Genomic DNA, 25,444 nt, shown 5'->3' with positions numbered 1-25,444 from the left:
AACAAGTACACCTCAGCTTTATATTAAGGCATTTTAAGAAAATGTCTGAATATTTCATAACTAGCGTCTAATGATGCTACGTCTGTACAAAGTTGAACTTCTCCCTGGCAGACCTGAGTTCTGCTCTTCCAACAAGGAGGAACTGTTTGATGTGAGACAAGTCAATGGCTGTTCTCTGGGTCTCCGTTTCTTCACCCTGTGTTTTTCATGAAACTCATTTCATGAAAGCAAATTGTTCTGGTTGGCTTTATACAAGTGTCAGGAGGTGGTAGTGGCTAGTACTCTCCCAACAATTATACCATCACATCTTAAGGAGGAAAAAAAGCCAACACTGGGGCAGGTAAACACCTGAGTAAGACAAATTTATTTCCCTCCCAATCATGTTCTCAGGGTTGGCCTTGTTCTAGCAACCTGGAGGTGTCCCAGAGACATTATAAAACAGAGTGGGGAGGGGGATGCTGTGTGCTGTCACTGAAAGGGAAGAAGGAAACACCAGGACACAACTACTGCTCATAATATGTCCCCAACGTTGTGCACAATCATTAATCCTCCAAAAAATCCTGTGAGATATGTATAATTATAATTCTTATTGTTCAGAAAATGGGTTTAGAGAGCTGAAGTTACTTGCCCTATGTCACACAGTTCCAGAATGATGGAGCAGGACTCTTTTCTAATTATGTCTGATCCCAAAACTTGCAGAAATTCTTAAACATTATTCTATACAGTATCACTAGAGGTAAAAAATGCACATTGTAAGGGATATTCAGAGTTTCAAGATGGTGACTGGCTCCTTGCACCACATGAAGGAGACTTTTTATATGTCCTTGTGATTGTCAAGACTAATATGCAAGAAATAAAAACCTACCACCATTGAGGAAAAAATGCTTGAACTAGCTAACTGGCTCGAGAACCAGTATAGGCAGTTATGAAGCAAAGCTCTGTGGTGACTGGAACCAAAGACTCTGGATTCTCTCTCTGTCTTCCTTCCTCTGCTTCTGTGTTGGTGTCACCCGCTCCTACCAGAGATGTGCCTTACCCCAGAGAGAGGAAACATGGCCATGGACGTCTCCAAAGTCACTTCTTAGAGAATCATTTTTGATGAGGGAAGGAAAGCTGTCCCACCATGTCCACTTAGAAAAATCCGTGTGAAGGCTCTGACTGGCCTGTTGACTAGCGCAACCAGTCCGGGACCCAACTCTGCATCCAATGCACTACTGTGATTGCCTGCACCAGAGAAAGCCACTTGGCTTCAAAGGATCTCCATAAGAACGGGTGGGGAGTGATAGTCCCAAGAGGGAAAATGTGGAAGTCCACCATTGTGCTCTGGAAGGTGGTGACAAAATTAGGGATGAGTTGATGACCCCTTTAATCTTGCAGCTTCCTTTCATTTTTCCTTTTACCCTAAGCTAAGTCAGGCTTCCACATCTGGTGGAAGAGAGTTCCATCAATTTGCGAGTTCCAGCTGAGGTAGATTTTATTCTAGAATTATTTGTCAGCAAGGGAAACATGGTAAAGCAGGATGAGTGTTGAGTTTGGAGACAGAGAGATTTGAGTTCAACTGTCAATTCTTTTGCTAACTTCCTGGGTTGCCTTGGATAAGTTACTTCACTTCTTTAAGTCTCCAGATTTTTCACTGGTTAAATAAAGATGATAACACCTATTTACAAGGTTCTCATGAGGATTCAATGAGATAATCATATAAAATACCAGATACAGTGGCACATAGCAGGTGCTCAACAAAGTGTAACTTTTATTTAATTAATTCAACAAATACTTAGTGAGCATGGACTACATTGCAAAACACAGTGTTGGGCATCAGGCATCATGAATCAAGAAAGAAAGACAAGGTTTCTATTCTCCTGGAGCTTCTCACAGCAGGGGTTTGGTGAGGAGAAAATAAACAAGGAAATAAACAAGATAGTTACAGATGGTGATAACTACTTTGGAAAAAAATGAAATTGTTTCCATACTTATAACTGATATAAAACCCTCCTGTTCAATCTCTCTCTCCACCCTTTTATCTATGTGTTGGGAGCCATTCTCAAGGAGTTCAGCATTTACAGTAAGCTTGAGCTTGGAAAGGCATTAAACCATGGGCTCCTAAGGGACATGAAGAGGAAAGGAAAATGGATTGTCGATAGGAGGAAAATCCTGACACTCTTCTACAGGATGTCCAAGTGCCATTTTGTCAACCTTTGCCTGGTAGGGTCCAGAATCACCTGGGGGAGCCTTTAAAAGATAGTTCCCAGTTCCCATCCCCAAATGTTTAAATTATGGTGGTCTAGGGTGTTTTTTTAAGCTTTCTTTCTTTCTTTTTTTTTTTTTTAATGGGTAATCAGATGAGAAGCATTCTTGCCAGCCAGTCTATGAATTCCATTAGTCACCAAGGCTGAGAATACAGAGCTGTGTCTATTGCTCTGCTTACTACCATATGTTTATGTTTCTAGTTTCTAGGATATTTGTACCTATTGGGCCTCAAGGGGTTCAGAATCTAGCAGGAGATATGAACAAAGGTGTTGTGGGAATATAAAGCAGGAACAACTTAGTCTGTGAGGGTTGAAGAAAACTTTACGGAAGAGAAGAATCCTGGGTAAGTTAGAATTTGGTTCAGCTGCACATGACAGAAAACACAAAATTATAGTGGATTAAACTAGATAGAAATTTCTTTTTCTGTCACATAAAGGTCTTGAGGAAAGTAATCCTTTATGCTGGTATGGTGTTTTAGATTCCTCTCTTGTTTTTTCCTCATTCTCAGCATGAGGCCTAAATGGTCCAAGATGATTGCTCAGATTCCAGCCCTCACTTCTGTATTCCCTCCAGCAAGAAGAACAAAGGAGCAAAGAAAGGCATAACCTCTCCATTTAAGGGTACATTCTGGGGGTACCTGGGTGGCTCAGTCGTTAAGCGTCTGCCTTCAGCTCAGGTCATGATCCCAGGGTCCTGGGATCGAGCCCCACATTGGGCTCCTTGCTCAGCGGGAACCCTGCTTCTCCCTCTCCCAATTCCCCTGCTTGTGTTCCCTCTCTCACTCTGTTTCTCTCTGTCAAATAATAAATAAAAAACCTTTAAAAAAAATTTTTTAAATAGGGTACATTCTGGAAGTTGCACATGAAAATTCCTTTGACATCTTATAGTCCAGAACTTAGTTACATTCAAGAAATGAAGCATAGCTAAAATATTAAGTTCTATTACCAAAAAAGAAAAGGAAAGCATTGGGAGACAACGAAGATCTCTTAGCTGAGATATTAAAAATGTTTAGCCATTAGGGAGGGTAAATCACAGAGTAGACTCAAGAAGAGCGTACTAGTGTGTCTCCATTAGCAGGATGGGACATCATGCCACACTTTTCTTTCCACATGCTCTGTTCATCATCCTTCATATTGGGACTTGAAGCCCCCCTAGAATGAGGGGGCTATCTACCCTGGCCATTCAGTGCTCAGTTCTAATTTGACCTCTTAAATGATATCAAAACCCCTCATGTCACTGGAATAATGGTTGCTTAAAGGTACCCCCACTCCTTCTGGTCTGTGAGAGAGCTCACTTTGAAATCACATCATTGAAATTACCAGGACAAATTACTGAAACCAATTTGGAAAAAACTATAATCCTAACTCTTTCATGTGGTTAATTATGGCACATCTGCCTGAAGCAGTGTTATGCAAGCATGAAAGGTAATCAATTATAAAGTCAAAGAACATGAAAAATAGCTCATGATAAAATACTGAGAAGTACACATAGTGTGTGCATATGTTGTGATTCTAATTATGTGAAAGAACGTGTATATGGACAAATATTAGAAAGAACATCATAAAACAAAAGCAATTGTTGGGTGGATGAAAGGTTTTTCTTTTCTAAAAACCAATGTGGTTACATTACCTTTATGGCAGATACAATTTGAAGTAAGTCTCACAAATTTTACATGCTGTCAAATGTAGGTGTGCTGAAGAATTACCTGAGGAGCTTATTAAAACTGCAGATTTCTATATTCTAGCCAGAGAGACTGCGATTCTATAGGTCTGGGGAATGACTGCATTCTTACCAAGCATCCCAGATCATGCTGTGGGAAATGATGCACTGACCACATTTGAAAAACTGTCCTAGTTAGAGTTTCAGAGAATGTAAAAAAGTAGTATAGAGGTGAGACGTTATCTGTGCTAAAGTAGCCCAGCATTGTGTTGTTTATTGTCTAAGTGAGCTCCAGTGAGCTCAGGCCCCACAAACAGTGTCTCGGGGAACACAGGCAAATGCTTAGAGTTTTGAAGATATTCCCTTGAAAAAGAATACATGTAAGATGCTATTCATTATTTTTAGAAATAAAAATTTTCCTGGTTTCAGAAAAGGAGCCAGAGATATAAGGGTCTAGCAAGCAGAACCCCCAACTTCTCTGAGTATTCAACACTTGGTGAAAAGTTTACTAAGATTTGTGTATGTAAAAATTATCAGAAGGGGCGCCTGGGTGGCTCAGTAGGTTAAGCCTCTGCCTTCAGCTCAGGTCATGATCTCAGGGTCCTGGGATTGAGTCCCGCATGGGGCTCTCTGTTTGGCGGGGAGCCTGCTTCCTCCTCTCTCTCTCTGCCTGCCTCTCTGCCTACTTGTGATCTCTCTCTGTCAAATAAACAAACAAATTCTTAAAAAAAAAAATTATCAGAAAAGAGACAGGAGATAGGTAACATTGCATCAAGTAGTTAGAATGCAGAATGTAGAGACAAAGGGTACATATCTGTCCAGAGGATGTGGAATTTTTCATCAAGAAGAATTAGAATGTAACTCCTTATACACTTGTTTTTAGAAAGCTGATTTTATTATGAAGCCTTTGGAATTCCTCTAAAATTCAAAAAGTTTAAATGATTCAGAAAGCTAAAAATATGATGTGCCTCAGCAATCTGTTCTAAAATGTAGGCCAGAAATTTTTCAGAATTACCCTGCCCACATCAAAATTATACTGCTTTAAAATAGTGCATGTAGTTCATAGAATCCCCAGAATTTCAACTTCTGTTCTAAACGACAACTTTCAAATGTAGCTATAATTTTTTTGGCTCAGGAACAATCCTACTGACAGCTGGTTTGCACTGTGGAAAATATACTTGTATGGGAATTTAGCACATTTGCCCACTTGAATTCTTGGACGCAATATCAACTTCCATTAAAGAGTCAGTTTAGTAGAGAAAGGCAACTCACAACTATAAGTTTCAGTTCTTTACCTTTTTAAGATCAAATAGTGCAAAAACAAAACAAAACAAAAACAAAAACCAGTTTATTTAGCTACTAACACAGGAAACCATATGCGAAGTTTACAATTGAAAACCGAAGCCACCAGCTATAATTGTATTATCAATTTCCAAAGTGGATTCTATGAGATGTTAGCAGACATCGATAAAACAAAAAAGGGAGTCTCAAGCCAGTAAGTTTGGGTAGCACTGAGATAAACTGTTAAACATGATTCTTCACTGCAAAACTTTTGACAACCTTTACAATGATAATGGGCATTCACAATCTCCAAGGTGGGGAAATAGCATGTGTTTCCCAAACTTAAATATTGTCAGAATCTCTAAAACGCTTGGGTTCCAACTAACATATTTAAAGAAACACTGCTCTTGCCTTTCTAAATTTGATAACTAAGCTGTTGAAAATTGGGATTATATTTATTTTTGTTTTATTTTCACAGAGAGCAGTTTTCTTAATTTGCAACTAGCCAGAGCAGTTTTGTCCAAAGCATAGAAAAGTTTGGCATTTTAAACATATTGTCATTTCAACACACTTTTAAAGAAGGCTAGTCTTATTACAAATATAACCTCTGATTTATAAGGGCAAACAAGGCAATGAATCCTATTAGAATGTGCTCATGGCTCTAAGCTTAGAGAATTTCACTCTGACGACTTGGAGAGGCAGATGAATTAGTGTTAATGGGGCAGGGCTTTGTTTAGTCTGTAGATCTCTAGTCTGAGCCAACTGTGATTTAAAGAGCTAGAAATGAGCAGATAGGGGCATTTGTAGCTAGGCAGGCTTATTTGCAATTAGGTGACTTTTCTACATAAGAGCTGTCCATATTTTCTAGCCCAAATTATATTGTGGATCTGTACAGAATCTAAGCTCCTGACTTCTGATCCCAGTACTGTTGCTCATCCTCAAACAGCCGTTAAGGAGAAGGAAGGAAGGAATTAGTGGTGCCGGGCTAGTCTGAAGACAGGTAGTTAGGAAACACTAAACAATGCCCTATAACATTCAGCTGTCTTACAAAGGGATTCCTCCAACCAATTTGTCTATAAGAATAAGGTCTGTCATCAAAACCCAGTTTAGGGGCACCTGGGTGGCTCAGTGGGTTAAGCCGCTGCCTTCGGCTCAGGTCATGATCTCAGGGTCCTGGGATCGAGTCCCGCATCGGGCTCTCTGCTCAGCAGGGAGCCTGCTTCCCTCTCTCCCTCTCTCTCTGCCTGCCTCTCTGTTTACTGTGATCTCTCTCTGTCAAATAAATAAATAAAAATCTTTAATAAAAAAAAAAAAAAAAAAAACCCAGTTTAGTCACTATGCTGTCATTAAAATGAGATGGGGTGGGGGCACCTGGGTGGCTCAGTGGGTTAAAGCCTCTGCCTTCAGCTCAGGTCATGATCCCAGGGTCCTGGGATGGAGCCCCACATCGGGCTCTCTACTCAGTGGGGAGCCCCACATCTGCCTCTCTGCCTACTTGTGATCTCTGTCTGTCAAATAAATAAATAAAATCTTTAAATAAAATGAGATGGGATAAAATGGGTCAAACTGTCACACACATTTTTTTCCTTCATCAATTGTGAAGACAACCAGGTGTTGCTTTAGTTCCTACGTGAGGTTATAGGTTTGCTCTCTCCACCAAGATATTCGTTTTGCTCTTTAACCACATTGAAGTGACATTGCACAGAGTGATAAAGAATATAAAACATGAGAATAAAATTTTTATTGGGTAGAGGAAATCTTAGATACAATTAAGTATAAGGCTGATGAAATGTATTAACCACCTTTCCTTAACGAACAAATGCAAACTTAGTAAAGGAAGAAGTTGGAAGCTTAGAACAGCTTTCCATACAAAATTTCCAAGTAGTTTTAGTAACAAAATCTCAATTTGCATAAATTATACAGATCGTTGAAGGAAAAGTATATTGGTTTGTGGCTACTTCTGATCCTCAGTTCAGGTGCCTTGTAGATCTCTTCTACCATGATCCCAATTCTGGTGGTCCTGATCCTGTTCTAAATAGGTTCTTTCCATCCATAGTGGACACTCACCATGAGGACACATCACAAGAAGGATTTTTATTGCTCACCGTGAATTAAACAAATTCCATGTGCTCTTACACATGAACTCCATGGTTTCAGAGACAGTTGCTTGCACCAAATCTGGAGAAGCTCTTCCATTTGTGGGGGTGCTTAAGTCACACGTACAACACATGTAAAGAGTTTGGAAATGGCATCAGAGTATGTGCACAACATCTTTGCTGAAAAAGTTTCAAGTCGCATGTAAGCTAACAGGATCTGTGCAATTCTGGAGACTATTAAGTAAAAATAAATTATCTGAACGTGGTATGGAAACCATCCTCATTTGAACAGTACTCGTTCTGCTTATTTCTATCCCCCAAACAGAAAACATCCAACAAGAACAATTTTATCTATGTTTATTTAATTATAACAAAAGTAGAACAATGCATATACCAAATGGAAAAAGAAATCCAAAAAAGATGATGAAAATGTTTAGGAACAGAAATGACTAATTTAGCTGAAGGAATTACTCAAGTGCCATGAAAACATACTTGAAACTTATAATTGGTTATTAAAGTAAATTTAGTAACTGAGTCTCAATTCACTACTAAAAATTATCAAAATATTTTCAAACTGTTACATAAAAACAGACAATATCCATAAGTATTACATAAACACCAAACAAAAAATCATATGAGAAAAAGAAATAAATGTATCCTGAGACAAAATACAAATCACACTTGTCATGCCAGATATATACTCCCTATCCCCTCAATAAAATTTTGAGGATTCAGTATTTTGCACATTCTAAGATAAAGTAATGATAATATGTGTTGATACAAATTTCAGACACAAAAATAAATTACTTCATATCTTAAATATTCCTACGATGAAACATCAGGACTCCAGTTTCACTATTCAAAACTTTATGAAGGTAAAAATTATGTTTGCGTTGACTCCTCAAATCATGGCTGACAACTCTCAGCAAAGCATTCTAGGCTTTTTTTTTCTCACATCAACTGACCCAGAATATATTTTAAGAAATGTTTATTTTCTGTGCATATTTGTTTTAAAATTATAAATTCCTGAGCACTTTTTCTTCTTCCTCCTCATCACTGTCAGTGACATTGACTTGCTGGATGCTAGAGGGAGTTGATGTTGGGGCTGTGAAGACGTTCTCCAAGGCTCCAATGTCCAGCTGAGGCATGGGATTTAAGTATTCTTCCCCACTGTGGCTATGACTGTTATAGTAAGAGGTCCCATCCATGCTCTCACAACTTCGAGAATCTTCGCTATGTGTACGTTCATCTGGATAGTCTCTAAAAGGATAGTCTCTATTTAAAGCTGAAAACATAGCCTCATGTTTTTGGTACCTGTCTTCATAATAACCAAGGCATTCTGGCATTGAACTTGGAAAATTTCCATAGCCAAAGGGAGGCCGACTATAAGGGCAGGTGCTGTAGCAGAAAGATAAAAAAGGAATTAGATCATACCTTGCTCCCATGCTGACTTGCATACAGACTAATTGAGCAAGTTTAACTGCACCCTCTTCGGGGCCTGGAAAGTGCCCAAGATAACCTTCTGCAACCACTTCATGTATTCATCTGCACTTTTACTACTACCAAGTCCCAACATAAAGTAAATGGCAAAGTAAGCCTGTGATTCACCAGAGCTAGTATCTAGTATCAGCCTTGAGCTTCTTACCTTTGACAACCCTGACAAAGAAAAATTGCTAATCTGGGCTTTTCTCTCATGACACCATGTAAGATATTGGAAATGTAGGCTTGTGTTATATTGTGCTAAAAATCATTGCTTAGTAAGTAGTGCAACAATTGTTTTTACTAGTATTTGAAACAAAACTTATGGGGTGGGGAGACATATAATTGAGTTGGAATCAATACTCATCAACTGCATTTTTCACAAAACTAGAATAAGTAATTCCTAAAATCTGAGTGGAATCATAAAAGATCCTGAATAGCTAACACAATTTTGAGAAAAATAAAAAGCTGGCAATATCACAATTCCATATTTCAAGACATATTACAAAGCTACAGTAATCAAAACAGTATTTTACTGGTACAAAAAATAGACATATAGATCAATAGAACAGAATAGAGAACCCAGAAATAAATCCATGATTATATGGTCAATTAATTTTCCCCAACAATGGGGAGAAGACTGTCTTCAGTAAATGGTGCTAGGAAAACTGAACAGCTACATGTAAAGAGAATGAAACTTGGCCACCTTTGAATACCATATACAAAAATAAACTCGAAAAGGATTAAAGACCTAAATGTGAGGCCTGAAACCATAAAAATCCTTAACACAGGCAATAATTTCTTTAACATTAGTCATAACAACATTTTTCTAGATATGTTTCCTAAGACAAGAGAAACTTAAGCAAAAATGAACGATTGAGACTATATCAAAAAAAAAAGCTTCTGCACAGCAAAGGAAACAATCAACAAAACTAAAAGACAGCCTACTAAATGGGAGAAAATATTTGCAAATGACATATCCAATAGTATCCAAAATATAAAAAGAACTTCGACAATTCAACACCAAAAAACAGTCTTGTTAAAAAATGGGCAGAGGACCTGAATAGGCATTTTTCCAAAGAAGATATACAGATGGTCAACAGGCACATGAAAAGATGCTCAACATTCTCATCACCAGGGAAATTCAAAGTAAAACCACAATGAGATATCATCTTACACTTGTGAGAATGGCTGAAGTCAAAAAGACAAAAAAATAACAGGTGTTGGGGCGCCTGGGTGGCTCAGTGGGTTAAAGCCTCTGCCTTCGGCTCGGGTCATGATCCCAGGGTCCTGGGATCGAGCCCCGCATCGGGCTCTCTGCTCCGCAGAGAGCCTGCTTCCTCCTCTCTCTCTGCCTGCCTCTCTGCCTACTTGTGATCTCTGTCTGTCAAATAAATAAATAAAAATCTTAAAAAAAAATTAAAAAAAAAATAACAGGTGTTGGCAAGGATGTGGAGAAAAGGGAACCTCATATACTGTTGGTGGGGATGTAAACTTGTACAGCCACCATGGAAAACAGCATGGAGATTCCTCAAAAAATTAAAAATAGAAATACCATATGATCCAATAATTCCACTATGGGGTATTTACCCAAAGAAAATGAAGACACCAATTCAAAAAGATATACTCTCCCCTATGTTTACTTTAGTATTATTTATAAAAGCTAAGAAATGGAAACAACCTAAGAGTCCATCAAGAGATGAATGGATAAAGGAGATGTGTTTTATCATGAATGAAAGAGGAGAGATCACAATCAACACTGGCTAAATACAAACAATTATAAGAACATATTATAAGCAACTACATGCCAACAAATTAGGCAGTCTGAAAGAAATGGATGCATTCCTAGAAATGTATAAACTACCAAAACTGAAACTGGAAGAAACAGAAAACCTGAACAGACCCATAACCAGCAAGGACTCTGAAGCAATAATCAAAAGTCTTCCAACGAACAAGAGTCCAGGATCAGATGACTTCCCAGGGAAATTCTACCAAACATTTAAAGAAGAATTCATACCGATTCTTCTGAAGCTGTTTTCAAAAATAGAAATGGAAGGAAAACTTCCTAACTCTTTCTTTAAGGCCAGCATTACCTTGCTCCCAAACCCAGACAAAGACCCCACCAAAAAGGAGAATTACAGACCAATATCCCTGATGAACATGGGTGCAAAAATTCTCACCAAGATACTAGCCAATAGGATCCAACAGTACATCAAAAGGATTATTCACCATGACCAAGTGGGATTTATGCCTGAGCTGCAAAGGTGGCTCAACATCCACAAATCAATGTGATATACTACATTAATAAAAGAAAGGACAAGGACCATATGATCCTTTTGATAGATGCAGAAAAAGCATTTGACAAAGTATAGCATGCTTTCTTGATTAAAACTCTTCACAGTATAGGGATAGAAGAAACATACCTCAATATCATAAAAGCCATATATGAAAAGCCCACAGCAAATATCATTCTCAATGGGGAAAAGACAGAGATTTTCCAATAAGGTCAGGTACACAACAGGGAGGTCCACTGTCACCACTATTGTTCAACATAGTACTAGAAGTCCTAACCTCAGCAATCAGACAATAAAAGAAATAAAAGTCATCTGAATTGGCAAAAAAGAAGTCAAACTCTCACTCTTTGCAGATGACATGATACTCTATGTGGAAAACCCAAAAGGCTCCATCCCAAAATTGTAAAACTCATACAGGAATTCAGCAATGTGGCAGGATATAAAATCAATGCACAGAAAGGAGTGACATTTCTACACACTAACAATGAGACAGAAGAAAAAGAAAGTAAGGGGTCAATCCCATTTATAATTGAATGCAGAACCATAAGATACTTAGGAATAAACCTAACCAAAGAAGCAAAGGATCTGTACTCAGAAAACTATAGAACACTCATAAAAGAAATTGAGGAAGACAAAAAGAAATGGAAAAACGTTCCACGCTCATGGATTGGAAGAACAAATATTGTGAAAATGTCTGTGCTACCTAGAGCAATCTATACATTCAATGCAATCCCTATCAAAATGTCATCAATCTTTTTCACAGAGCTGAAACAAATAGTCCTAACAGTTGTATGGAACAAGAAAAGCCCAAATAGCCAAAGGAATTTTTAAAGAGAAAACCAAAGCTGGTGGCATCACAATGCTGGACTTCAAGCTATGTTACAAAGCTATAATCATCAAGACAGTATGGTACTGACACAAAAACAGACATCTATTCAATAGAACAGAATAGAGAACCCAGAAATGGACCCCCAACTTCATGGTTAACGAGTCCTCAACAAAGCAGGAAAGAATATCCAATGGAAAATGGACAGTCTCTTCAACATATGGTGTTGGGATAATTGGACAGCCACATGCAGAAGAATGAAACTGGACCATTTCCTTACAACACACACAAAAATAGACTCAAAATGGATGAGAGACCTAAATGTCAGACAGGAATCCATCAAAATCCTAGAGGAGAACACAGGCAGCAATGTCTGTGACCTCAGCCACAGAAACTTCTTGCTAGACATGTCTCCAAAGGCAAGGGGTGCAAAATGAACTATTGCGACTTCATCAAGATAAAAAGCTTTTGCACAGCAAAGGAAACAGTCAAAAACAAACAAACAAAAAAAGGCAAACCAAAGACAACTGATAGAATGGAAAAAGATATTTGCAAATGTCTTATCAAATAAAGGGCTAGTATCTAAAATTTATAAAGAACTTACCAAACTCAACACCCAAAGAACAAATAATCCAATCAAGAAATGGGCAGAGGACATGAACAGACATTTCTCCAAAGAAGACATCCAAATGGCCAACAGACACTTGAAAAAATGCTCAACATCACTTGGCATCAGGGAAATACAAATCAAAGTCACCATGAGATACTACCTCACACCAGTCAGAATAGCTAAAATTAACAAGTCAGGAAATGACAAATTTTGGTGAGGATGTGGCAAAAGGGGAACCCTCCTACTGTTGGTGGGTGAAAGCTGGTGCAGCCACTCTGGAAAACAGTATGGAAGTTCTTCAAAAAGTTTAAAATAGAGCTACCCTATGACCCAGAAATTGCACTACTAAGTATTTACACCAAAGATAAACAAATTTAGTGATCTGAAGGGGCACATGCACTCTGATGTTTATAGCAGCAATGTCCACAATAGCCAAACTATGGAAGGAGCCTAGATATCCATCAACAGATGAATGGATAAAGCAGATCTGGTGTATATATACATATACAATGGAATATTACTTAGCCATCAAAAAATGGAATCTTATCATTTGCAATGACATGGATGGGACTAGAGGGTACTATGCTAAGTGAAATATGTCAATCAGAGAAAGAAAATTATCATATGATCTCACTGATGCATGGAATTTAAGAAACAAAACAGAGGACCATAGGGAAAAATAAAACAAGATGAAACCAGAGAGGGAGAAAAACCAGAAGAGACTCTATCATAGGAAACAAACAGGGTTGCTGGAGGGGAGAGGAGTGGAAGGATGGGGTAACTGCATAATAGACATTAAGGAGTACATGTGATGTAATGAGCACTGGGTACTATATTAGACTGTGATGAATCACAGACCTGTACCTCTGAAACCAGTAATACATTATATGTTAATTTAAAAAAAATATGTGTTTTACACACACATACACACACACACACAGACACACACACACAGGAATATTATGTGGTCATAAAAAAGGATGAGACTTGCCATTTGTGACAACATAAATAGACCTAGAGGGCATCTATACTAAGTGAAATAAGTCAGACTGAGAAAGACAAATACTATATGATTTCACTTGTAAGTGATATCTTAAAAAGTAAATAAATAAACAAAAAGCAGAATCAGAACTGTAAATACAGAGAACAAACTGATGGTTACCTCAGAATGGGAGGTTGCACAAAATGAGTAAAGGGGAGTGGAGATACAGTCTCCTAGTTATAAAGTAAATAAGTCATAGGAACAAAAGGTATAGCATAAGCAACACAGTCAATGATATTATAATAGCAATGTTTGGGCTCAGATGGCAGCTATACTTATGATGAACATAGCATAATGTATAAACTCATCAAGTCACTATGTTGTACATCTGAAACTAATATAAAATTGTGTGTCAACTATATTAAGAAAAAAAAAAGAGAGAGTTCCTGGGCAGGGGGGCCGTGACCCTGGAACAGAGGATAACAACCAAACTTTTTAATTGAATCTCCATAATAAGTTAAATTAAAAATATTGTTCCTATTGGAGAGATTTAGAATGGATATTAAACTGTGGTTTTAAAGATCTTTTCCAAATAAAATTTTTGTAAAGTGAACAACCGAAAAGATTATTTTGCTGTTTAACAAACTGCTTTTTAAAGGCAAATCTAAAAATTCTGCCATCCCAATCTGTTTGCTAATTTTTTTTTTTTTTTTTAAAGAATATTCTCTCTTTCAAAGGTACAGAATGGGAATTATAGGAAGGGGTATACAAATGTCCAAGTGAGAGTTCCTTGGACTCATGGACTCCATTATAGTGACAGAATAACATAAACATAATAATCACACTTGGCAAAACCCACAAGTTGAGGGTTTCACTTCATGCGCCCACATTTTTTTTTAAAAAGGTCAACTTAGTTTTCTTCCCTTTAAAAAATAAGTACAATTGACAAACTAGACTATTATCTCAAACTCTTTGAAAATATGGGGTATCTTGAGTGGTTTGGTATCCCACCCCCAAATCTCCCAAGTGCTGGGTGCCTTGCCCCTGTTAAATATCACAATAATGAAGCTAAAGTTCCAAAATGTTTCAGGTTTCCTTTCCTACCGCCAGATCTTCCTTCAGGCATTTTTAATATAACACATAGTCCTGAACACATTATCCTTTTAGCTAGTATGACTTTGCTTCTGTAGCTCTTCTACCCTCAGCCCTCCATCCACTGAATTACACAGATACCTCTCCCTCCATAAAGCACTCACTTCAGCTAGAAACAATTTACCCACTATTTGTTTTCAGGACTCAATGTAAGCAAGATATTACATAAGACTTGGTGGAGAATTTAATTTTAAAAGAAGATCTAGAATCTAGGTATATACTAGACATGTGCTAAAGTCTATAATGCAAACTCAAACATTACATGGCCATACAGATATGTTAAAAACACATTATATTCAGAAAACAGATCAATTAAGATAAGAGTAATCCTAGAAGTTTGCATGGATGAAAAATAAGTTTAGAAGCACTGTGGTGTAGTGGGAAAAGCATCAATTAGAATTATTAGAATGGTAATATTAGCCAACATGTTATCCAAAAATAAGCATTTAGTAGGTTCTCTAGGCATAAGCTAAGGAGTTTATGTGTTATCTCAATTATTCTTTAGAACAACATACTGTATATCTGTATAGACGTATATAGTATCTGTAGAGACAGATACTATATCTCCATTTTACAGCTGGGAGTAGAGAACCTTAAGGAGATTGAGTAACTTGCTCAAAGTCATATAATTAGTGAGTAGTGAAACCGAATCAGGCAAGCTAACTCTAGAACTTGTCCTCCTAACTACTGCGCCACACTACATGGGTACTTGCTCTACTCTGCCACTTAAAAACCTGGTAACCTTAAGTAAACCTAAGTTTTTCTGAGCCTTGGACCCCTTATATAAAACAGAGATAATATCACCTGTTCTGCCAACTTAAAAGCTCTGTCAGGAGGAACCTGAGAGAGGATATCTACGCATACTTTAGAAACAAAAAACACTTTTAATGTATTATTATTTAATTTTACAAGAAGTTACAGGTAATAATATATTCATAAACACAGACACTTACATGTGTGTTTAACATTGATTTTCAAAAAGAAAGAATGCAAAGATAGAACTAACTGAAATGCTGGCATGTAGGAGGCAAGATAGAAGTGGCAAAGAAATAGGCAAAGAAGCTAGACTTCTGAGATTGGACTTTGCCTTATGGTTTTGACTTTGAAACCACATAATTACTTTACATAATTTTAAAACAAATGTGGTATTTTAAAAAGTAATCCCTAAAAATTAAAAGCAAATGAAAACAGATGAACCCCAGTTATATCAAGTTGTAGTTGCCTTAACTACACAAACATTATATCAAGATAATTTAAATCTGATTATTTTTATTGTGTCTTCCTGGTAAGGTTCTCTACACCCTAAAGAGAAAAGAATCACAACAAATCTTACACTGCATTTGGTAATTTTATTGTTTGTGGTATTGCTGCTTTGAAACTATTAATATAATTGTTTTGAAGTTATTCTCTCTCTATAAATATACATACATATAAAGACACATCAGAAAAAAAACCATGTTTGGTAGGATAAAGCAAATATGTTATTACCATTAGGAAACAAGATTTTTAGGGGGAAAGATACTAGCACATAAGATCAAAGCACCTCATTTGAAACTACAATATTAAATTTATTTTGGAAATATCAACATATACTCATGAATTATTTTTCTCATTCAAAAAAATATATATTTTCTCATATTCTCCACTGCAAATCCCTAGATACTTTTTAAATTCAGTAGCAATGAGCATCCTTATTGCCCACATTGTGATTTCAGTAAAAGGAATCTGGATTTCTGGGTAAAATGGCTGATTCCAGGTCTGGTGTGTACAAAATGTACAAGATAAGCCTAGGACTTATTGTGCCAGAGAACAAAAAAGCTATCAAAGATTAAAGACACAGGATATAACTGGTAGACAACTGGACAAATCAAAGATAAATAAATGGATAATTTGAGCATCAAAAGATATAATAATGACTGCAATGTATCAAAACATACCAAATATACAAAAATCTACTTGTTCATGATGGTGTTCCTAAAACAAAACAAGACTCAGTGATATGAGGGGTAAAAATCAAGAATTTATCCTACCTTTCTGTATTTCTGAGTAACCAATTGATGAGGGTAAGTTTTTCTTCAAAAAAGCATTCTAGCTAATGAGTGAAGGAATACTGAATCAAAAAAATCACCATTTTGCAATCTCATGGTTCTAGGCAATGATCCCCATAGGCACTAAAATCATTACACTGGTATTTCTCAACCTTAGCTGACCATTACAATCACCTGGAGAAACTTTTAAAGAATTCTGCTGCCCAGGTCCCCCACACACAAAAAGTCCAATTTATTTGATCTGAATTCTTCAAGTGATGCTACTGTACATCCAAGAATTGAGAAGCATCCCTTACCTATCATGATAATACCTGAACCTACAGATCATTCTTAACATCACTATTAGAATAAAACAAACGTTATGTACCTCTTGATGCGATACACTACAAATTACACAGCACCACCCATGAGGTATCATTGACAAAAAAAGAGGAGAGAGAAAAGAAAAAGGAAGAGAAAGGGGGAGAATAAAAGAAAAAAAACCTGAAACTGAATCAAATCAAGTTGCAAGAGCTATCATTTCAAAGGGGGGAAAAGGGTAACAAGGTAACATGTAAATAATATGCAAGGATAAAATAAGCAAAATCCAGGATGAGGATAACATGTTTCTTCAATAAATACAAGGCATTAAAAAACAATAAAAGAGGATAGAGTACTGTTCTAGCATGAAAGAAGCTTAAAAAACATAATCACATCCAATACGTATATCTTGTTTCGATCCTGTTTATATTCCACTGTTTACACATACCATAGTTTATCTATTCACCTACTGAAACACATCTTGCTTTGTTCTGTTTTGGCAACTATGAATAAAACTGCTATAAGCATCTGTGTGCAGATTTACACATTTGTGTAGACACAATTTTCTTTTTCTTTTTTCTTTTTCTTTCTTTCTTTCTTTTTTTTTTTTTTTTGTGGTAAATACCAAGGAGTGTGATTGCTGGATCATATGGTAAGAGTATTTTTAGCTTTATAAGGAACTGCCAAACTGTCTTCCAAAGTGGCTATACCATTACGCATTTCTACTAGCAATAAATTAGAATTTCCTTTGCTCCACATCCTGACCAGTATTTGGTGTTCAGTATTTGGTGTTGTCCATATTTTGGATTTTGGCAATTCTGATAGATTTGTAGTGATATCCCATTTAAATTTTTAATTTCCTAAAGATACATAATGTGAAGCATCTTTTCACGTGCTTAAATGCCATCTGTATATGTTCTTTGGTGAGGTGTCTGTTCAGGTTTTTTGTCCATTTTTAATAGACTGTTTTCTTTTTGTTGAGTTTTAAGAATTCAATATTTTGCACATTTTGTATAACATTCCTTAATCAGATACATCTTTTGCAAAAATTTTCTCCCAGTCTGTGACTTGTCTTTCATTCTCTTGATACCACGTTATTTGATATAGTAGCTTTGTATAATAAGTTTGAAGTCAGGAATTGTGGTCCTCCAAATTTGTTCCCCCTTCTCAGGATTGTTTTAAAACTATTCCGGGTCACTTACAATTCCATATAAACTTTAGGGTCAGTTTTTCCATTTCTGTAAAAATAAGTCATTGGGATTTTTGAGAGGGATTGTATTGATTCTGCAAATCACATCGGGAAGTACTGTCTTCTTAACAATAGTAAGCCTTCTAAGCATGAACATAAATACTTTGCATTTATTTAGATCTCTAATTTCTTTCAGTATTGATTTGTAGTTTTCAGTTTATAAGTCTTGTACCTCTCCCTCATTAGATTTATTCCTAGGTGTTTTAGTCTTTTTGATGCTACTTTAAATAGAATTGTTTTCTTAATTTCCTTTTTGGATTGCACATTCCTAGTGTATAGAAAATTCAAGTGATTTATGTATATTGATCTTATACCCTGCAACTTATCATTAGCTCTAATAAACTTATGCAGATTCTTTTTTTTTTTTTTTTTTTTTTTTTTTTTTTTAAGATTTTATTTATTTATTTGACAGATAGAGATCACAAGCAGGCAGAGAGTCAGGCAGAGAGAGAGGGAGGGGGAAGCAGGTTCCCTGCTGAGCAGAGAGCCCGATGCGGGGCTCGATCCCAGGACCCTGGGATCATGACCTGAGCCGAAGGCAGAGGCTTTAACCCACTGAGCCACCCAGGCGCCCCACTTATGCAGATTCTTTAGGATTTTCTTTATATAGGATTTTCCATACATAGAATCATGTGCAAAAAGAGATAATTTTATTTCTTTTCTTTTGGGTGTCTTTTTTTAAATATTTATTTATTTATTTATTTATTTATTTATTTAAAAGATTTTATCTATCCATTTGACAGACAGAGATCACAAGCAGGCAGAGAAGCAGGCAGAGAGAGAGGAGGAAGCAGGCTCCCCGCTGAGCAGACAGCCCGATGCAGGGCTTGATCCCAGGACCCTGGGACCATGACCTGAGCCGAAGGCAGAGGCTTTAACCCACCGAGCCACCCAGGTGCCCCTAATTTTTATTTATTTTTTAAATTTCTTTCCAGTGTTCCAGAATTCATTGTTTATGCACCATACCCAGTGTTCCATGTAATACGTGCTCTCCATAATACCCACCACCAGGCTCACCCAACCTCCCACCCAACCTCCCAGCCCCTGCCCCTCCAAAACCCTCAGATTGTTTTTCAGAGTCCACAGTCTCTCATGGTTCATCTCCCCCTCCAATTTCCCCCAACTCCCTTCTCGATGTCTTTTTTTTTTTTCTTGCTTAATTTCTCTGGCTAGAACTTCTAGTACAATGTTGAATAGCAAATGTGAAAGCAGACATCCTTTTCTGGTTCCCAGTCTCAGGAGGACAGCTTTTGGTCCATCATCAATGAAGAAGATATTAACCTTGGGTTTTTTTCAATGTTAAGTAAGTTCTTTTCATGTTGAGGAAGTTCTCTTCTCTTCCTAGTCTGATGATTCAGTTTGGAAATCAGGAATTGTTTTTTATAACAAAAAAGATGTTGGATTTTATCAAATGCTTTTTTTTCTGCATCAATTGAGATGATCAGGTGGTTTTGTTCCTTCATTCTATTTATAAGATATATTACACTGGTTTCAGATGTTGAACCACACGTACATGCTAGGGTAAATTTCACTTGGTCTTGGTATATCATCCTCTTAATATCCTGCTGGACTCAGTTTGCTAGTATTTTATTGAGCATATTTTATAACTATATTCACAAGATATATTGGTCTGTAATATGTGGTATCTTTGTCTGGCTTTGGTAGCAGAGTAATGTTGGTCCTAGAAGTGTCCCCTCATATTTTTTGGAAGAATTTGAGAATTGGTGTTAATTCCTCTTTAAATGTTTGGTAGAATTGACCAATGAAGCTATCTAGCCCAGGGCTTTTCTTTGCTGGGAGGTTTTTGATTACTGATTCAATCTCTTTTTTTAAAATTAACATATAAAGTATTATTTGTTTCAGGGGTACAAGTTGGTGATTCATCAGTCTTACACAATTCACAGTACTCACTATAGCATATACCCTCCCCAGTGTCCATTACCCAGCCACCCCATCCTTCCCCCCTCCCCTCCAGCAAACCTCGGTTTGTTTCCTGAGATTAAGAGACTCATAGTTTATCTCCCTCGCTGGTTTCATCTTGTTTCCTTTTTTCCCTCCCTTCCCCTATAATCCCGTCTTGTTTCTCAAATTCCTCATAACTGATTCAACCTCTTAATATAGGTCTGTTCAGATTTGCGTTTTCTTCTTGAGTCAGTTTTGATAATTCACTTATTTGTCCACTTTATCTAGGTATCTAACTGGTTGGTGTACAATTTATTCACTGTATTCTCCTATAGTCATTTTTGTTTCTGTAAAGTTGGTAGCAATGTACCCAATTTCACATCTCATTTTAGTAATTTATGTCTTCTCTTTTTTTCTTAGTCTAGCTAAAGTTTCACCAATTCAATTGATCTTTTTAAAAAGCTAACTTTTGTTGATTTTCTTTTATTTCATTAAACTCTTTTTTCCCTTCTTTACTTTTCTCTAATCATTCCTTTCCTTCTGCAAGCTTTAGGTTTTGTTTGCTCTTCTTTTAGAAGAGAAGGTTTTGTTTGCTCTAGTTAGGTTGTAACGTTCTTGTTGATTTGAGATCTTCTTGTTGAATGTAGGTCATCGCAGCTATAATTTTTCTGTTATTCTATCATGGTTAAAAAGAAACTTTGTATGATTTAAATCTTTTTAAGTACTTTTGAGACTTTCTTTGTGATCTAACATATGGTCTATCCTATGTGCAATTGTGTGCCATTATGAAGAATCTATATTCGAACATTGGGTGAAACATTATATATGCCTGTTATGTAGTTGTTCTTTCCAGTATTGTATAGTATTCTATTTCCTTATAATCTTCATTCATTTTGAAGGAATGATCTACCCATTATTTAAAGTATTCATAGCTAACATCATACTCAATGGTGAAAAGCTGAAAGCTTTTTCTCTAAGATTAAGTTTAGGAGGGGTGCTGGGTGACTCAGTCGGTTAAGCAACCAACTCTTGATTCCTGCTCAGGACATGATCTCAGGGTCGTGGGATTGAGCCCTGCGTCAGACTCCATGCTGAGCAAGGAGCCTTCTTAAGAGTCTTTCTCTACCTCTCCTTCTGTCCTCCCCTTTTTACGCTCTCTCTATGAATAAATAAGATCTTAAAAAAAGAAGAGAGTAAGACAAGGATGCTCACACCTGCCACTTCTATTCAACATAGTATTGGAACTCCAAGCCAGAGATATCAGGCAAGAAAAGGATATAAAAGGCACCCAAACTGGAAAAGAAGAAGTAAAACTGTCTCTATTTGCACTGACATATTATACTTAGAAAACCCTAAAGATTCCATTGAAAAAAAAAGTTAGAACTAATCAACAAATTCAGTAAAGTTTGAGGATACAAAATGAATAAACAAAAATCATCTGCATTTCTATACACTAAAAACAAACTATTATAAAAAGGAATTAAGAAAACAATCCCATTTACAACTGCTTCAAGAAGAATAAAATACCTAAAAATAAATTTGACCGGAGAGTTGAAAGACTTGTATGCTGAAAATAATAAGACGTTGGTGAAAGAAACTGAAGAAAACATAAATAAACGGAAAGATATTCTGTGCTCATGGATCAAAAGACGTATTGCTAAAATGTCTATACTGCCCAAAGGAATCTATAGATTCAATGCAACCCCTATCAAAATTCCAATGGAATTTTTCACAGAAATAGAACAAACAATCCTAAAATTTGTATGGAACCACAAAAGACCCCAAAGTCAAAGCAATCTTGAGAAAGAACAAAGCTAGGGCATTATACTCCCTGATTTCAAACTCTATTATAAAGCTATAATAAAACAACATGGTATTTACATAAAACCAGACACAGATCAATGGAAAAGAATAGAGAGACCAGAAATAAACTCACACATACATGGTCAATTAATTTACAAAGGAGTCAAGAATATACTATCAGGAAAGGATAGTCTCTTCAATAAATGGTGTTAAGAAAACTGAACAGTCACATGGAAATAATGAAACCCCTATTTTACACCATGTAAAAATCACCCCAAAAATTAAAGACTAAAGACTTGAACATAAGACCCCATATCATAAAATTCCTAGAAGAAAACATAGGCAGTAAGCTCCTTGACATTGGTCTTGCTGATGATGTTTTGGGCTTGATATCATAAGACAATAAAAACAGAAATAAACAAGTGGGACCACATCAAAATAAAAAGCTTCTCCACAGCAAAGAAAACCAGTAACAAAATGAAACAGCAAGCTACAAAATAGGAGAAAATATTTGCAACCCATATATCTGATAAGGCCTTAATATCCAAAATCTATAAAGAACTCATAAAAGTCAATAGCAACAAAACAACAATACAATTAAAAAATAGGCACAGGATCTAAATAGACATTTTTCCAAAGAAGGCATACAGATGGCCAACAGGTACATGATAAGGTACTCAACATCACTAATCATCAGGGAAATGCACATAAGAAACCACAATGAGACATTACCTTACACCTGTTAAAACGGTTTTATAAAAAAGACAAGGACTAACAAGTGTTGGTGAGGATGTGGAGAAAAGGGAACCCTTGTGTACTATTGGTGGTAAAGTAAATTGGTATAGCCACTATGAGAAATAGTATGAACATTCCTCAAAAAATTAAAAATAGAACTGTCTTATGATCCAGCAATTCCACTTCTGGGTATTTATTTGAAGGAAATGAAGACACTAACTTGAAAAAATAACTGTACCCCCATGTACATGTACAGAAGAAGTTCCATACATACAATGGAAAATTATTCAGCTGTATAAAAGGGAAGAAATCCTGTACTAATATGGATGAATCTTGAGGACATTATGCTAAGTAAAATAAGTCACAGAAAGACAGGTATGGTATGATCTCACTTATACGTGGAAGTTGAAAAAACATGAATTCATAGAGAACAGATTGGTGGTTGCCAGAGGGGGTATGGGGTCGGAAATGGGCAAAAAAGGGTGAAGGTGGTCTAAAGTTACAAACTTCCAGTTATAAGATAAATAAATCCTGGAGACATAATGTACAGCATTAATAATACCATGTTGTATATTTGAAAGTTGCTGAGAGACTAAATCTTAAAAGTTCTCATAACAAGCAAAAAAAAAAATGTATGTTGTACACATGAAACTAATGGTATATATCAGTTATATCTCAAAAAAATATTTAAGGGGCGCCTGGGTGGCTCAGTGGGTTAAAGCCTCTGCCTTCGGCTCAGGTCATGATCTCAGGGTCCTGGGATCGAGCCCCACATCGGGCTCTCTGCTCAGCAGGGAGCCTGCTTCCTCCTCTCTCTCTGCCTGCCTCTCTGCCTGCTTGTGATCTCTGTCAAATAAATAAATAAAATATTTTAAAAAAAAATATTTAAGACATCAACTGTCATTGTTAAGTTTATCTATTTCTCTTTTTAATTCTGCCAATTTTGGCTTCATATGTTTTAGGGCCCTTTGTTGCATATGTATATGGTTATAATCACTATATCTTTTTAATGTATTAACTTTTTAATCAATATGTAATGTCCTTCTTTGTCTACTGTAACAATTTTTGACATAAAATCTATTTTGCCTAATATTATTATAGAAGCCCATCTCTTTTTGGTTACTATTTGCATGGAATATCTTCTTTTATTTTTTCCCCTTTCAACCTATTTGTGTCTTTGGATTTAAAGTGAATCTTTTGCAGATAGGATGTATTTTGATACTATTTAATACATTCTGCCAATTTCTGCTTTTAATTAGAGAGTTTAATCCACTTACACTTAAATTGATTACTAGTAAGGAAGAACTTATTTTGCCATTTTGCCATTTTGCTTTATATATGTCATTTTTTTTGTTTTTCTTCAGTTTTTACATTAAGGTCTTCTTCTATACTTAATGGATTTTTCTAGAGGGCTACTGTGTTCCCTTGGTTTGTTTTTTTTTTTTTTTTTTGCATATTTCTAGTTATTTTCTTAAATGGTTGCCTTGGAGATTACAATTAAAATCCTAAATGTATAACAATCTAATTTAAACTGATATTTACCTTCATTGGCATATGAAAACTCTGTATAAAACACCATTCCCACCTTATATTGTCATAAATTATATATATATATACTTTATTTATCCATTGACATAGATTTATAATAATTGCTTATGCATTTACATTTTAAATAATACAGGGAAAAAAAAAGAAGTTACTAACCGAAAATGCAGTAACACTGGGTTTTATATCTACCTATACAGTAACTTTTACCAGTGTTCTTTATTTCTTTGTTTGGCTTTGAGTTACTGTCTAGTGGCTTTTCATTTCAGCCTGAAGCAGTCCCTTCAGCATTTCCTGTAGGACATGTCTACTAGTTCTGAAATTCCTCAACTTTTGTTATCTGGCAGGCTTTTATTTCTCCTTTATTTTTGAAGGATACTTTGTCAATTATAGAATTCTTGGTTGATGGCTTTTTTCTTTCAGCACTATGTTTCCCACTGCCTTCTGTCCTCCATGGTTTCTGATGTGAAATTGGCTGTTAGCTTTATTGAGAATCTCCTGTACAAGATAAGTCATTTTCTTCTAGCTGCACTCAAGATTCTTTCTTCATCTTTGATATTTAATAGTTTGATTATAATGTATCTCAGTGTGGATCTCTTCAAATTTATCCTAGTTAGTATTCATTGAACTTCTTGGATTCACATCTTTCTTCAAATTTGGATCATTTTGGGGCACTATCTCTTTAAATATTCTTTCTGCCCTTTCCTTTTTCACTTTTCTCCAGGAACTCTGATGATTATGTTGGTAGATCTGATGGTGTCCCACAGGTCCCTTAGATTCTGTTTACTCTTTTTTTTTTAAATTTCTTTTCAGCGTAACAGTATTCATTTGTTTTTGCATCACACCCAATGCTCCATGCAATACGTGCCCTCCCCAATACCCACCACCTGGTTCCCCCAACCTCCCACCCCCCACCCCTTCAAAACCCTCAGGTTGTTTTTCAGTGTCCATAGTCTCTCATGGCTCACCTCCCCTTCCAATTTCCCTCAACTCTCTTCTCCTCTCCATCTCCCCATATCCTCCATGTTATTTGTTATGCTCCACAAATAAGTGAAAGCATATGATAATTTGCTCTCACTGATTGACTTATTTCACTCAGCATAATCTCTTCCAGTCCCGTCCATGTCACTACAAAAGTTGGGTATTCATCCTTTCTGATGGAGGCATAATACTCCATAGTGTATATGGACCACATCTTCCTTATCCATTCGTCTGCTGAAGGGCATCTTGGTTCTT

At 36.4% G+C, this 25,444-nt stretch overlaps 1 protein-coding gene across 2 annotated transcripts in view; it reads right to left on the bottom strand.

Annotated features, from left to right (window-relative positions):
* Positions 1-8,299: 8,299 nt before the first annotated feature.
* Positions 8,300-25,444, bottom strand: part of SOX30 (SRY-box transcription factor 30) — a gene marked incomplete at both ends in the record, with an annotated part of 32,449 nt that continues 15,304 nt past the window's right edge. The window contains one exon of one of the 2 annotated variants that reach the window (XM_080804970.1): positions 8,300-8,681. In XM_080804970.1, the coding sequence (XP_080661096.1) occupies positions 8,300-8,681 (382 nt within the window). The remainder of the gene's footprint in view (positions 8,682-25,444) is intronic. The other variant, XM_080804971.1, reaches the window with a different exon arrangement.

The sequence above is a fragment of the Martes martes genome, assembly GCF_963455335.1.
Source record: "Martes martes genome assembly, chromosome: 5".
Taxonomy (NCBI): Eukaryota; Metazoa; Chordata; class Mammalia; order Carnivora; family Mustelidae; genus Martes; species Martes martes.
The sequence above is the reverse complement of the archived record's forward strand: the minus strand, read 5'-3'. Positions and strand labels throughout refer to the sequence as shown.